Genomic DNA, 13,788 nt, shown 5'->3' on the forward strand with positions numbered 1-13,788 from the left:
GAGGTGAAACTTAGACTGGAACTTTCTGTACTCTAGTTTCTATATTGCCTAGCTAGGCCACAAAACAAAAAAATTCTAAGGTTCTATCAGCCATTTAGATCTCAGTCATCTTTTTAGTCATACTAGAACTCACAAAGTCCTCTTAACTGAAAGGGCTCCTGGCCTACCATCAAAATGCTCATGTGTTAGGCTTTATATCTGGATTAAAGTAAAGTCAGCAAGAACTGGTCTCAGAGGAATTCTTTCTTCCAGAACAGAGGCAATGTGTGAGATTTAAGAACTCAGGCCTTAGCATCTGGCAGATCTTTTAATTTGAATCTTAGCTCACTATTTGACATAGAGCAAGAAACACGAGTGTCAAATGTGAATCAGGAAACAACAGGACCAGAGCTGATGCACAGGAAGCACCTCACATTGTAGAAGGCATTCAATAGCTGCTTGGTATAGAGTAAATACATGCTTGGTTTTGAGTAAATAAATACTTGGTATTGAAACGATTATTTCAGTCATTGATCTGTGCACAAGAAAACTGTGTATCATAAACATTGTACTCTTGAGCAAACATCGATTATTAAAAACATATGTTCAAATTCATTATCCATTCTATTTAATTAAATGCTTGAGGCGCTTGGGGAGCTTACATTTGTGATTTAAGTCTGTGTGTTTTTCAAATGTATCTTTCGGAAGAGATTAAGACACTGCAATTTTAAGCAGGGCAGTGTGGCTCACGCCTGTAATCCCAGCACTTTGGGAGGCTGAGGTGGGCAGATCCCTTGATGCCAGGAGTTCAAGACCAGCCTGGGCAACAAAGCGAGACACTACCTCTATAAAAAACATTTTTTTTTAATTAAAAAAAAGTGCAATTTGAACACATGTCAATATAAGATTACCTTCTAATTCAAATGTGTAGATATATCTATTGTGCTGGAATCAGGTGGGCAGCAGGTGATTTCATTCCTGGCATCTTGGTGTTCTGCGATGTGGCACGTCCACTTCTTAAATGCAGATTATTGCACTGTAATAAAAATCCTCCATGTTCAGTGCTTCCATTGTGTATAATTGTGTAAACTGTAGACAAAAAATATTCCTAAATTTGTGTGTGTGTGTATGTGTGTGTGCGGATGTGCAATCCGAGATGGTTGTTAAAGCTCGAAAGCGAGCTTAGCCTCTAGACTCGCCTCTCCTCCGAGGCCAGCCGAGGTGGACTCGCACCGTCGCAAGATCGGACAGGCCGTGGCAATGAAGAAAAAGCCAGTCTTGGTGCTAGGGACCCAGTTGTTCTCCGTCCCGCCCCTGCCTGACAGCCCCGCCCCGGGCCACGCCCCACCCTGGTCCGCCCCCAACAGTGCTGCTTGCATCTCCCGTGAGCCTCTTCGACTGTCACTCTTTGGAAAAAAAGTGACGTCTGCACTGAGGTGTCCGCTAAAGTGCGAATCGCGACGGGTGGTGGCCGTTGGGTCCCGGCGGGAGGCGGGGTTTCCGCTCCCTGGGGCGCACGTCAGTCAGTAGGCGGAAGCTCAGCGGGGGCGGGAAGGTTGTAGTGCGGTGAGTTGAGCCCCTTTTGCCTAAGTGGTCGCGCCCCCTTTAAGAGCCGCGATTGGAAAGCGAGGCGGTCCCGGTGTCCTCGGGTCCCAGGTAAGTACGACAGTCTGGCAGCACCGGGGAATAGAAAAGTGTGGCCGCGGTCCTAACCTGCAGCCGCCGTCTTTGTTGCTACAGGCAGCGACCTCCCCTCCGACCTTGCCACCCAACATTTCTCGCTCCTACTTGCTTCCTTCGTCTCGTTCACAGCGCTGGCCCAGTCGACTCTGCAAGCCCGCAGGCAGGGACCTTTCTGGCACGCCAGTCTAGCCCTGTCACAAGATGGCCCTGTTGTCCTCCAGTCCTAACCCGGCATTGTCAGCTGCTGGAGACACCTAACGATTCGTTTATTAAAAACCGGTGCCTGCTTTCTATTTCTTATGTCTTTCCCGGCTCCCTAGACTAAGGCGTCACTCTTTGCTCCCAAGGAAATCAATTATTTGCCTCCGGCACTGTGCCCACCTTTTAAAGAGCGCGTTTGTTAAGCTTTTTTTTTTTTTTTTTTTTTTAATTAATAGTATATGGTTGCTTGAATAAGACTTTATTTTCCCATCGGATTATATGTTCCTTGAGAGTAGGAGTAGGATCTTGCTCATCTTGGATCTCCCCAGGATTTAGTATGAAAGCACGAAGTTTGGAAACCAGCAGCCCAAATAATTCTTACTAGCTTTATGACCCTAGGTACCGTCTCCTCATCTATAAAATGTTGATAAATAAATAAAGGAACTAATTTCGAGCATCTTACACAGTGTATGGTGCAGAGCAGGTACACTACTCCTTTTCCTTTTTTAGCTTTCAGTGTACACAGTAGTTGCTGGGTATGTGTTTTAGACGAATGCAGAGACACCATAGGTGATTTTTTTTCCTAACACCGTGATTGTATTGACTCTATCAATTGGTTGATATATTTGGTAAATACAACCTAATGATATTTATTAAAGACAGTAATGCTAAATGGTATGAACATCTGCTAGAATAAACAATGCTGTATTTAATTAAGTGCTTGAGACACTAGCACAGTTTACATGTGGGATTTCAGTCCGTGTACATTTCAAATGTATCTTTGTGAAGAGGTTAAGAAACAGCAAACATTTCATTGTAAGGAGGGAGGCTAACTCTTCCTTTTAGTTTGTAATTAAAATATGGTGCATTGTATATGTGTGTACACATATTTTACAGGTGATTGTGAAGTGCTGACCAATTGCTGCTGGACATAATTGAAACAAAATAGGAAAATGGCAGCAAACTCTTCAGGACAAGGTAATGACAGCGGGAATTTCTTTACTAGGAACATTTTCCCCGTATAGTAAATGTATTTGAATAAGAGAAAATTTAGCATAGGGCAGTTACTGTAGCCAGAATTTAAAAAATGAATAGGCCAGGAGCGGTGGCTCACTCCTGTAAGCCCAGTACTTTGGGAGGCCAAGGCGGGTGGATTGCTTGAGGTCAGGAGTTCGAGATCAGCCTGGCCAACATGGTGAAACCCTGCCTCGACTAAAATACAAAAATTAGTTGGGTGTGGTGGCAGGCACCTGTAATCCCAGCTACTAGGGAGGAGAATTTCTTGAACCCAGGAGGTGGAACTTGCAGTGAGCCGAGATCGCGCCACTGCACTCCAGACTGGGCGACAGAGTGAGACTCTGTCTCAAAAAAAAAAAAAAGCAAAGAAAAAAACTACATTTGAAATACACTCATGTGCTGAATAATAATAGACTGCTTATAGGATGGTGGTCCCATAAGATTATAACAGAGCTGAAAAATTTCGATTGCCTAGTGACATCTTGATAATCCTGACCGTGTGTAGGCCTAGGCCAATGTATGTTTGTGTCATTTTTAACAAAAAAGTTTAAAAAGTAAAAAATTAAATATTTTAAAAATAGAAAAAAGCCTATATAATAAGGATATAAAGAAAATACCTTTTTTTTTTTTTTTTTTTTTTTTACAGCTGTACAATGTTTTGTGTGTTGTTGTTTTGGTTTTGTTTTTGAGATGGAATTTCACTCTTGTTGCCCAGGCTGGAGTGCAATGGTGCGATCTTGGCTTACTGCAACTTTTTTTTTTTTGATACGGAGTCTCGCTCTGTCGCCCAGGCTGGAGTGCAGTGGCGCGATCTCGGCGCTCTGCAAGCTCCGCCTCCCGGGTTCCCGCCATTCTCCTGCCTCAGCCTCCCCAGTAGCTGGGACTACAGGCGCCCGCCACCTTGCCCGGCTAATTTTTTGTATTTTTAGTAGAGACGTGGTTTCACAGTGTTAGCCAGGATGGTCTCGATCTCCTGACCTTGTGATCCACTCACCTCGGCCTCCCAAAGTGCTGGGATTACAGGCTTGAGCCACTGCGCCCAGCCAGGCTTACTGCAACTTCTGCCTCCTGGGTTCAAGCAATCCTGCCTCAGCCTCCCAAGTAACTGGGATTACAGGCACATGTCATCACGCTGGGCTAATTTTGTATTTTTAGTAGAGACGGGGTTTCTCCATGTTGGTCAGGCTGGTCTCGAACTCCCGACCTCAGGTTATCCACCCACCTTGGCCTCCCAAAGTGCTGGGATTACAGGCTTGAGCCACCATGCCCGGCCCAGGATTTTGTGTTTTAAGCTAAGTGTTATTACAAAAGTCAAAAAATTAAAAAAATTTAAAGGTTTATAAAAGAAAGTTACAATAAGCTAAGGTTAATGTATTATTGGAGAAGGAAAAATTTAATAAATGTAGTGGAGCCTAAGTATACAGTAGTATACAGTAACGTCCTAGATTTTTACATTCACTCACCACTCACTTACTGACTCACCCAGAGTGACTTCAGTTCTGAAAGCTCATGCACGGTAAATGCCCTGTACATGTATACCATTTTTTATCTTTTAAACTGTGTGTGTGTGTGGTGTGTGTGTGTGTGTGTGTGTGTGTGTATGTGTATGTGTATGTGTGTGTTTTTAAGATCTCAATTGGCTTTATTTGTGATTCTAGAATCAGGCAACACTTCATTTCATAAAATAGAATAAGTGTTCCCTAAGCCATATTTTTACTCTACCTTTTCTATGTTTAGATGCACAAATATTTAGCATTGTATTACAGTTGCCTACAGTATTCAGTACAGTAACATGCTGTACATGTTTGTAGCCTAAGAGCAACAGACTGTACCGTACAGCCTAGGCTATACCATCTGGGTTTGTGTAAGTACACTGGTGTTTGCACAACACAAAATCACCTAACAACGAGTTTCTCAGAATGTATCCCTGTTGTTAAGCAACATATGATGGTAGATCTGGCACTGGATCAGATATACAACATCCTTTATATTATTAATCCTATATTTTAATCTATGTTAAGATTATTTACATTGAAATTGTATTCCCATTATTCACCTTATGGCCTCTTCTGACATCTATATTCGCCTGCTCTTTTACTTGAAATTATAACCACTGTTAAAGAAGTTGTATTGTCATCATGCATTATCCGTGCCTTTATTTTCATTGCTGTAAAAACTTTTGTACACATTTCACCCGTGTTAAGATAGCTCCAAAACAAATCAAGTCAGACACATTTGCTGCTATCAAGGAGTTTTTATTTTAAAATATTTATAAAAGTAAAATTTACTCTCTATAAAGTATTGAATCTCACTTGGCAAGTAGTTAACTACTTAACTACTGGAAGGATGCCTCTATTTTTTCTGTATCAAGTCTGAAGTCCTGTTTGACTCTACGTATATTTGACCTATCTTCATATTTTTAAATTACTCATCTCTGTTCTGACTTTTTAAATCTTAGTTTTGTCTTAAACCTATGAACTCTTAAAAGTGTATACTCCTTTTGGTTAGGAGATCAAGACCATCCTGGCTAACACGTTGAAACCCCATCTCTACTAAAAATACAAAAAATTAGCTGGGCATGGTGGCGGGCACCTGTAGTTCCAGCTACTCGGGAGGCTGAGGCAGGAGAATGGCGTGAACCCGGGAGGCGAAGCTTGCAGTGAACCGAGATTGCGCCACTGCACTCCAGCCTGGGCAACAGAGCGAGACTCCATCTAAAAGTGTATACTCCTTTGGTCCAGCTTCTTTCATTCACCATACCGTCTGTGAGATTCATCTGTATTGTCATACTGTGCATGGATCAGTAGTTCGTTCCTTGTTATTGTGGAGTAGTATTCAATTGTATGACTATATCACATTTTGTTTATTCATTCTTCTGTTTGTGAGCTTTGGGGTTTTCTCAGTTTTGACTGTTGTGAATAAAGCTGCTATGAGCATTTAAAGTCTCTTTTGCAGATACTTTTTTTTTTTTTTGAGATGGAGTTTTGCTCTTGTTGCCCAAGCTGGAGTGCAATAGCACGATCTCAGCTCACTGCAATCTCCGCCTCCCGGGTTCAAGCAATTCTCCTGCCTCAGCCTCCTGAGTAGCTGGGATTACAGGTGCGTGCCACTGTGCCCGGCTAATTTTTTGTAGAAACAGGGTTTCACCATGTTAGCCAGGCTGGTCTCGAACTCCTGACCTCAGGTGATCCGTCCACCTCGGCCTCCCAATATGCTGGGAATTACGGGCATGAGCCACTGCACCCGGCCTCAGATACTTTTTTTTTAAGAGACAGGGTCTTATTCTGTCACCTAGGCTAGAGCTCTGAGGTGGATGATAGCTCCTGCAGCCTCAAACTCCTGGGCTCAAGCAATCCTCCCGCCTCTACCTTTCAAAGTGCTGGGACTGCATGCGTGCATCACCATGCCTGGCTAATTGTTTTATTTTTTTGTAGAGAGAGGGTCTTGCTTTGTTGCCTAGGCTGTTCTTGAACTCCTGGCCTCAAGAAATCCTCCCACCTTGGCCTCCCATAATGTTGGGATTACAGGCATGAGCCACCATGCTGGGCCACTTGTACCATTTTATTATTTTAGTATACGTGCTGCCGAAGTGAGCTCTCGTACTGTTTTATATTCTCTCTAGCAATATGTGAATGTTCTGGTTGATTCACATTTACTTTTGTCAGTCTTTAATTTTAGCCATTCTAGAACATATGAAGTGACATCTCATTGTAGCATTAAAATGCACTTCCTTGATGACAAATGCTGAGCACTTTCTTTGTACTTATTGGCCATTGTAAATCTTCCTTTACGAAGTGTTTATTCACATCTTTTACTTATTTTCTAAAAATCGGCTTATTTCTTTTCTTAGCAAGTTGTTTTGTTTTCATTTTTCAGTCTGGATACAAGTCCTTTGTCGGATATGTTTTGCACATATTTCCTCCCCGTCTCGCTTGCCTTTTCATTTTCTTAATGAGCTTTGGGGTTGTCTTATGGTGTTGTTCTTATCCTGTATGTAATGTGTTATTTTTCTCTGGCTGCTTTTAGGATTTTCTCTTTGTATTTCAGTGGTCTGACTATGGTATGCCTAGAGGTAGTTTTCTTGTTTGGGGTTTGTTGAGCTTTTTGGATCTGTAGGTTGATGTCTTTCACTAAATGTGGGATGTTTCCATCCATTATTTAAGTACTCCAAGGCTCTGCTTATTTTTCCTCAATATTTTTTTCTCTGTTTTTCAGATTGGATAATTTCTTTTTTTTTTTTTTTTTTGAGGTGGAGTCTTGCTCTGTCGCCCGGACTGGAGTGCAGTGGCCGGATCTCAGCTCACTGCAAGCTCCGCCTCCCAGGTTTACGCCATTCTCCCGCCTCAGCCTCCCGAGTAGCTGAGACTACAGGCGCCCGCCACCTTGCCCAGCTAGTTTTTGTATTTTTAGTAGAGACGGGGTTTCACCGTGTTAACCAGGATGGTCTCGATCTCCTGACCTCATGATCCGCCCGTCTCGGTCTCCCAAAGTGCTGGGATTACAGGCTTGAGCCACCGCGCCCGGCCAGATTGGATAATTTCTAATACTCTAACTTTAATAACTGTTCTGCCATCTCCAATCTGCTGTTAATTGAACATTTTGTTTCAATTTACTTTTTAGTTCTAGAATTTTCATTTGATTATTTTCCATAGTTCATATTTCTTTGCTGAACTACCCCTTTTGTTTATTGTGTCTTTTTCACTTGAGTCCTTGAACATATTTATAATGGCTGATTTTAAATCCTTGACTGATAATTATATCATTGGGGTTATCTTGGAGTTGGTTTCTGTTGACAGCACTTTGGTGCATATGTGTCACGTTTTCCTTTTTCCTCCTATAACTCGTGATTTGTTATTGGGTACTGGACATTGTGGAAACTCTGGATTCTGTTATATTCTTCTGAAATGTGAATTTCATCCTAGCAGGCAGCTTGACTCAACTCAGACTCGACTCCAAAATCTTGTCTCTCCTGTGTTGGGTAGCAGCTGAAATCTTGCAGTGTTTTTCAGCTTCCACCATCTGCTTTATTGATGGGCTGCCTGGGATCTCCCCTGGGTATGTGTAGTTCAGCAGTGAGAGAAAACTTTGAGTGGATTTTATATGCATGAATTGGGCTTTATTCCTTCTGCCTTTCCCTCAAGCCTTACCCCTAATTTTTTGGCTATTCTGTCAGCCCTGAACTTGAGTTCTCCTCTGACACCTCAGGCTAGTAAGGTGAGGCTAACCGAGCTGTTAGTGGATTGGGGAGTGCTTCAGGCAAAAGGCCACAAGTTCCCAAATCTCACCAGTTGCAGTTTCTGCCTGATATTGGTCAGACTCCAGTGCCTTTAGTGAATTTTTAATATTTTAGTATTATATTTGTGGCAGGATTAGACCAACCAGACTACTCTGCCAGTACTGGAAGTTGAAAGCTTGCCGATTCTGTTTTAGTTTATTAATTATATTTAGGACAAACTAAAGGTTACATGAGTTTCGTAGAATTATAGTATTGTAAAAATCAAGTTGTGGTGACAGCTTACCAGCTGTAACCAGCTAATGCCATTCTGTTCTCCTCTCACATAGCCATGGGTGATTTGTGTGCTCTGTGGACTAATCATAGGTCCACATTCCCTTGTGGTTGTTGACCTCTTTATTTTTCCATTAAATTATAAGGGCCCATATTAAAAGTAACTTAATTTGAGCTCAAATGAAAACTAAGAGAAGTCTATTTTGGAAAGATAATACGCTGCTAAAAACCACACAATGCACTCCAGATGAAAATAGATTTTAAATTATCCCACTATTAGCACAAATCATTGAGATTTACAATATGATGGTTACTTTTTTTGTAGTTGTAGTAAAAATGCAATCATTTTTAGTATTACCTTTGATTGACCCATAGTCAGATCCACTATGAAACATCCCCTAATCTAAATAGAAATGAATTTAGCCTTTTGGCTTCCGTTGCTCCTTTGTCAGGGATTTTTGTTGGTGTCATGGAACTGCTGCTACTAGGAACCAGCAGAGGGAGTCCACATCGTGTTCTAGAGACTCCCAGACTCCAGTGAAATTTTAAAATTCTTATTTATTCAGATCTATTGTATTTTTTTCTCTGTCTTTTTAATTTAATTGTTTTTAAGAGGCAGGGTCTTTCTTTGTTGCCTAGGCTGGAGTGCAGTGGTGTGATTGTAGCTCCCTGCAGCCTCCAACTCTTCAGCTCAGCATCCCAAGTAGCTGAGCTATGCCTGGCTAATTTTTTTTCTTTTTTTTTTTTCCTGTAGAAACAGGGTCTCGCTTTGTTGCCCTGGCTGCTCTTGAACTCCTGAACTCCTGAACTCCTGTTCTCAAGCAGTTCTCACACCTTGGCTTCCCAAAGCATTGGAATTGCAAGTGTGAGCCACAGTGCCTGGCTGTATTTTACTTTCTATAGTAAATAATTTCTGTACTGTTTGTATGTATAAGAATTACTTAATAGGGAGATTTATGCCAAGGGCCTTAATTACCTTAAAATGACAACTGAAAGAACTATGATTTAAAAAAATCTTTATGTGTTGTAATTTATTAATGTAAATAAATATATTTTACTTATTTTGTCTGGTGTAGAGAACAATTCCATTGTTTTGGGGACTAACCCCTCTTTCAGATCTAGCAGTCTTTCATGCTGTCATAGTAATCAGGACTGCTAAATTTCATGTGCTCTTGACAGTCACTGCAGTCCCATGTTCTTCATACTGTCCAGGGTAGTATGGAACATTTGGTAGGCTTTCAATCATGAGAATTTTAGTATGCAGAGGCAGACTGTCAACCTGGAGTTGGGACAAGATACCAAAAGCAGCAGTCTTTCATTATTGGTAAACGTCAAGGTCCTATGATGATGTGGTGGCACTGGATTGGTTCAGCCTGATTTCAGAGAGACCTAGTGAAATACTAAGTAAGGAACATGAATTCTTTTGTTTGATTTTTTTCAATTTTACAGATACCTGAAAATGCTTATAGTAGTAACCATAAGATCTGCAGATCAGGTAGTAGAAACTATTGCTTTTGGGCCAGTCCAGGTGCTCTCAGCTGTGATTTCAGCATGCTGCATAGGAATGGAATTGCAAGGCTCCTGGGAAGTGTCTTGTTTGACCTCAGATCCAAGTACAAGTCTTCACCTAAACCATGGATGGTCCAGAAGGAAAGCAAGTTTATTCTTCAGGTTTATACTAAAGTATGCTACCTCTCAATTAAGAGTTTGTCCCAGTGATGCATAAAAAGCATCTGAAAATTCTTGTATTTGTACCTTTTTAAAGATGAGAGTATGGATACAAAGACACAATTTGGAGTAGGTTTCTAAAGGCTAAATTTCTTTTTGTTGCATTTTAATTGCTACAGCAAAGAGAATAAATTAGATTTCTGATGCTAGGCCTGACCTATAGGCTCCAGATTGAAATTGTAACTGGGAAGAATATTATGTAAAGTCATCTAAGACTGTTTAGTTAGGAGAGAGTATGGGATCCCCATGTGCACTCAGAGTGGCCTGGGAGTCTGAAATGTGAATATAATTAGAAAGCTGCATGCTAACTAGTTGTGGCCTATCTAGTGAGAAACTGTTCACTGATAGAGAATTGTCGATATGGGATTACAGTAATCTAGTGATGTTAACCTAATGACTAGGGAGAAAGAATGCTAGATAATAATAACAATAATAGTGTGTATTTATTAAGCAACTACCATGTGGCAAGCAGTGTTCTAGGACTTTTACTTATATTTTTCTGTATTCCCTGTAACCACCCTTTAAAGCTGTTACTGTTATCTCCATTGGTCCTGAGGCATGGTGAGGTAATTTTCCCAATATTCAATAGCAAGTGGTAGTGCTGAGATGAGAACCCAAGCTGATTCCAAGTCCCAAGTTCCTTGTTCATTCTGTTTTCCCATACTGCCCTTCAGTAGGGGGAATTACAACATTCTGATGATAGCACTGATAGGAAACCACTGGGAGCTCGAGACAAGGGGCAAAAGACCTCTTCTTAATCTTTATTGGGATTAATCTAATCTTCTACATTGGTTGTTAAGCAGAAAATCCTTTAAGTGAAAAGGGCCTGTGAGTTTATATGTGAGAAGAAAAGAAAAATGAGTGGGGAAGAAAGGTTGATTCAAGCAGAAGATACATCATCATCTTACAAACCTCAATGGGTAGAAAAAGTGGCAGTAGTTTTAAGAGGAGTGAGTCCTTAGGTCTAGGTGAAAGAGAACATGAACACAGACAAATCACCTGAGCAGACATTAGGGCTTGATTCCTTTTCTTTGTTACGTATTTTTGGTAAACTCTGAAAGGTGGCTTATGATTTAGTAATTTTTTAATCTTGCAAGATATAGGCAACGTTCATCATTAACTAGATTTAGGACAGAGCAAGAAAATGGATTCTTTCCTAGAATCCGTTTAGAGACCCTGTCTCTAAAAAAAAATTAATGAAAAAAATTAGCTGGGCATGGGGCTGAGGTGGGAGGATTGCTTGAGTATGGGAGGTTGAGGCTTCTGTGAGCCCTGATCATACCACTGCACTCTAGCCTGCACAACAGAGTGAGACCCTGTCTCAAAAATAAATAAATAAATAAAAGAAGAAATGCAGCCCTGGCAGCACCTTGATTTTAGCCCAGTGAGACCTCTGACCTATAGATCCGTAAGACAATAGATTTGTGTCATTTTAAGCCACGAATTTTGGGTAATTTATTACAGCAACCATAGAAAACCAATGCATATTTAACTGCAAGAACCAAAAAAATCTAGGACCCCTCCATGACACCTTCTTCCTCATTCCTTCATATTCAATCCATCACTCTCCTCCTGATTTAACTTCCTAAATAGTTACTGGATCTGGTTGGAGCTCTGCATTTCCATCCACTAATAACTTTTATTATCTCTAGCTCTTTCTACTGTGATAGTTTCCTATTTTCTCTTGTCTGTTCTCGACATTGCAGTTAGAGTGATCTCTTTAAAGGGGGAAAGGTTATTTTGTTCCTCACCCCTAATTTTATGCCTTAGATTTCAGTTCAAGCATCACCTCCTTTGAAAGCCTTCTCTGACACTGCTCCCCCAACTTTCATGCTAGGTTAAGTTTATTTAGCATTCATTCCTACAATAATGATTGTTATAAATGCTCATCAAATGGTTTCTTTATTTCAGACTACTCATGTTAGATTTTAATGACACATTCATTCATGTGATTATTTGATTGATCTGTTTTCACCGGACAGTTTGAAAACCATGAGAGCTAGAATCATGTCAAGTTTTGCCTTATCATTGCATCCTTAGAACCTAACTTTGTGCCTGTGTGTGATAGTGTGAGAGACTGCTCGATCTGAAAGAGGGCTTAGTCTCCAACACAATAAATATTTGTTGAATCAATAAAATAACTGAAAACATGTTAAACTAATAGTACCACAGTGACATTCCTCTAATACTAAACATAGGTGTCTCAGGTATGATACTTTAATGTACTATACAGTTGTGAAGAGTCTATAGCTTATAGGATAACCACTCAACAGGATTTAAATAATCTTTTAAAAATTATTGTTATGAAAGTGCAGTAGATTGTCCGTAACTATATAATCAAAATAATTTTCACTTTTAGCTTGAGATTTTTTTTACAATAAGAATTTCAGTTAGTCTTCATTTAAGTGTGATAGAGCTGTTAAAGGAAAATGATTATCAGCTCTTAGATTTTAAATGCGATCTGATGTAATGCTAGTTACTTGAGAGTGTTTTTAGTGACAAAGAAATGTGCGGGAGGAAAAAAAGAAATGTGTGGGAGTCAAAATGTTTCCATGAATGAATGAGAAAATGAGAACATACGTGATTGTGAATGGAGATAGTGTTATAGTTCCAAAAGTGGAAATGCTTTTTCAAACAAAAGCCAGGCAACAGAGCAAGACCCTGTCTCTTAAAAAAAAAAAAAAAAAAGTTTGAAACAGATTTTTTAATTTGTTTTTTAAAAAGGTTAGTTATAAAGGGATATTAAATAATTCCAGCCAATTACTTAGAAACATGGCTTGGTTAAAAAAAAAAAAAAAAAGAGGCCATGCAAGGTGGCTCACGCTTGTAATCCCAGCACTTTGGGAGGCCAAGGTGGGCGGATCACCTGAGGTCGGGAGTTCGAGACTGGCCTGACCAACATGGAGAAACACTGTCTCTACTAAAAATACAAAATTAGCCAGGCATGGTGGCTAATGTGTAATCATGGTGGCATGATTATGCGTGCCTATAGTCCCAGCTACTTGGGAGGCTGAGGCAGGAGAATCGCTTGAACCTGGGAGGTGGAGGTTGTGGTGAGCCGAGATCACGCCACTGCACTCCAGCCTGGGTGACGTGAGTGAAACTCCATCTCAAAAAAAAAAAAAAAATAAATAAAAGAAAAATAAATAAATAAATAAATAGTTTCTGCTAGGTTTGGTGTAATCCTGGTACTTTGGGAGGCTGGGGTGGAAGGATCACTTGAACCCATCAAGACCAGCCTGGGCAACACAGCAAGAACCCTGTTTCTATACTATTTTTAAAAATTAAAGTAATAGTTCTTACCGTACATGAGATAATATATTAAACATCTTTGTGCTTCTGAGACTGAAAAGAGATGCATTGAATTATATCAGGAGACTATATAGGTTAAAAAGAAACCCTCATGTAGTGACTACAATTGTTAAAAGTTATATATTGACGCCCTAGTTAGAGTAAGTTTGAACCCTGAAATTAAGAGAATCTTACCATAGAAAATTGCGGGCTGGGTGTGGTGGCTCATGCCTGCAATCCCACTACTTTTGAGAGTCTGAGGCAGGAGGATTGCTTGAGGCCAGGAGTTTGAGATGAGCCTGGGCAACATAGTGAGACCCTGTCTCTACAAAAAAATTGAAAAAAAAAATTAGCCAGGTGTGCTAGTGCACACATACAGTCTT

At 40.4% G+C, this 13,788-nt stretch overlaps 1 protein-coding gene across 5 annotated transcripts in view; it reads left to right on the forward strand.

Moving 5' to 3' along the window:
• Positions 1-1,386: 1,386 nt before the first annotated feature.
• Positions 1,387-13,788, forward strand: part of INIP (INTS3 and NABP interacting protein) — a 36,524-nt gene continuing 24,122 nt past the window's right edge. For 4 of the 5 annotated variants that reach the window (XM_026456254.2, XM_026456255.2, XM_026456257.2 and 1 more), the window contains exons 1-2: positions 1,484-1,635; positions 2,761-2,841. In XM_026456254.2, the coding sequence (XP_026312039.1) occupies positions 2,817-2,841 (25 nt within the window). In that variant the 5' untranslated portion in view covers positions 1,484-1,635; positions 2,761-2,816. Of the gene's footprint in view, positions 1,636-2,760; positions 2,842-13,788 lie in introns of all 5 variants that reach the window. The other variant, XM_026456256.1, reaches the window with a different exon arrangement.

The sequence above is a fragment of the Piliocolobus tephrosceles genome, chromosome 14, assembly GCF_002776525.5.
Source record: "Piliocolobus tephrosceles isolate RC106 chromosome 14, ASM277652v3, whole genome shotgun sequence".
Taxonomy (NCBI): Eukaryota; Metazoa; Chordata; class Mammalia; order Primates; family Cercopithecidae; genus Piliocolobus; species Piliocolobus tephrosceles.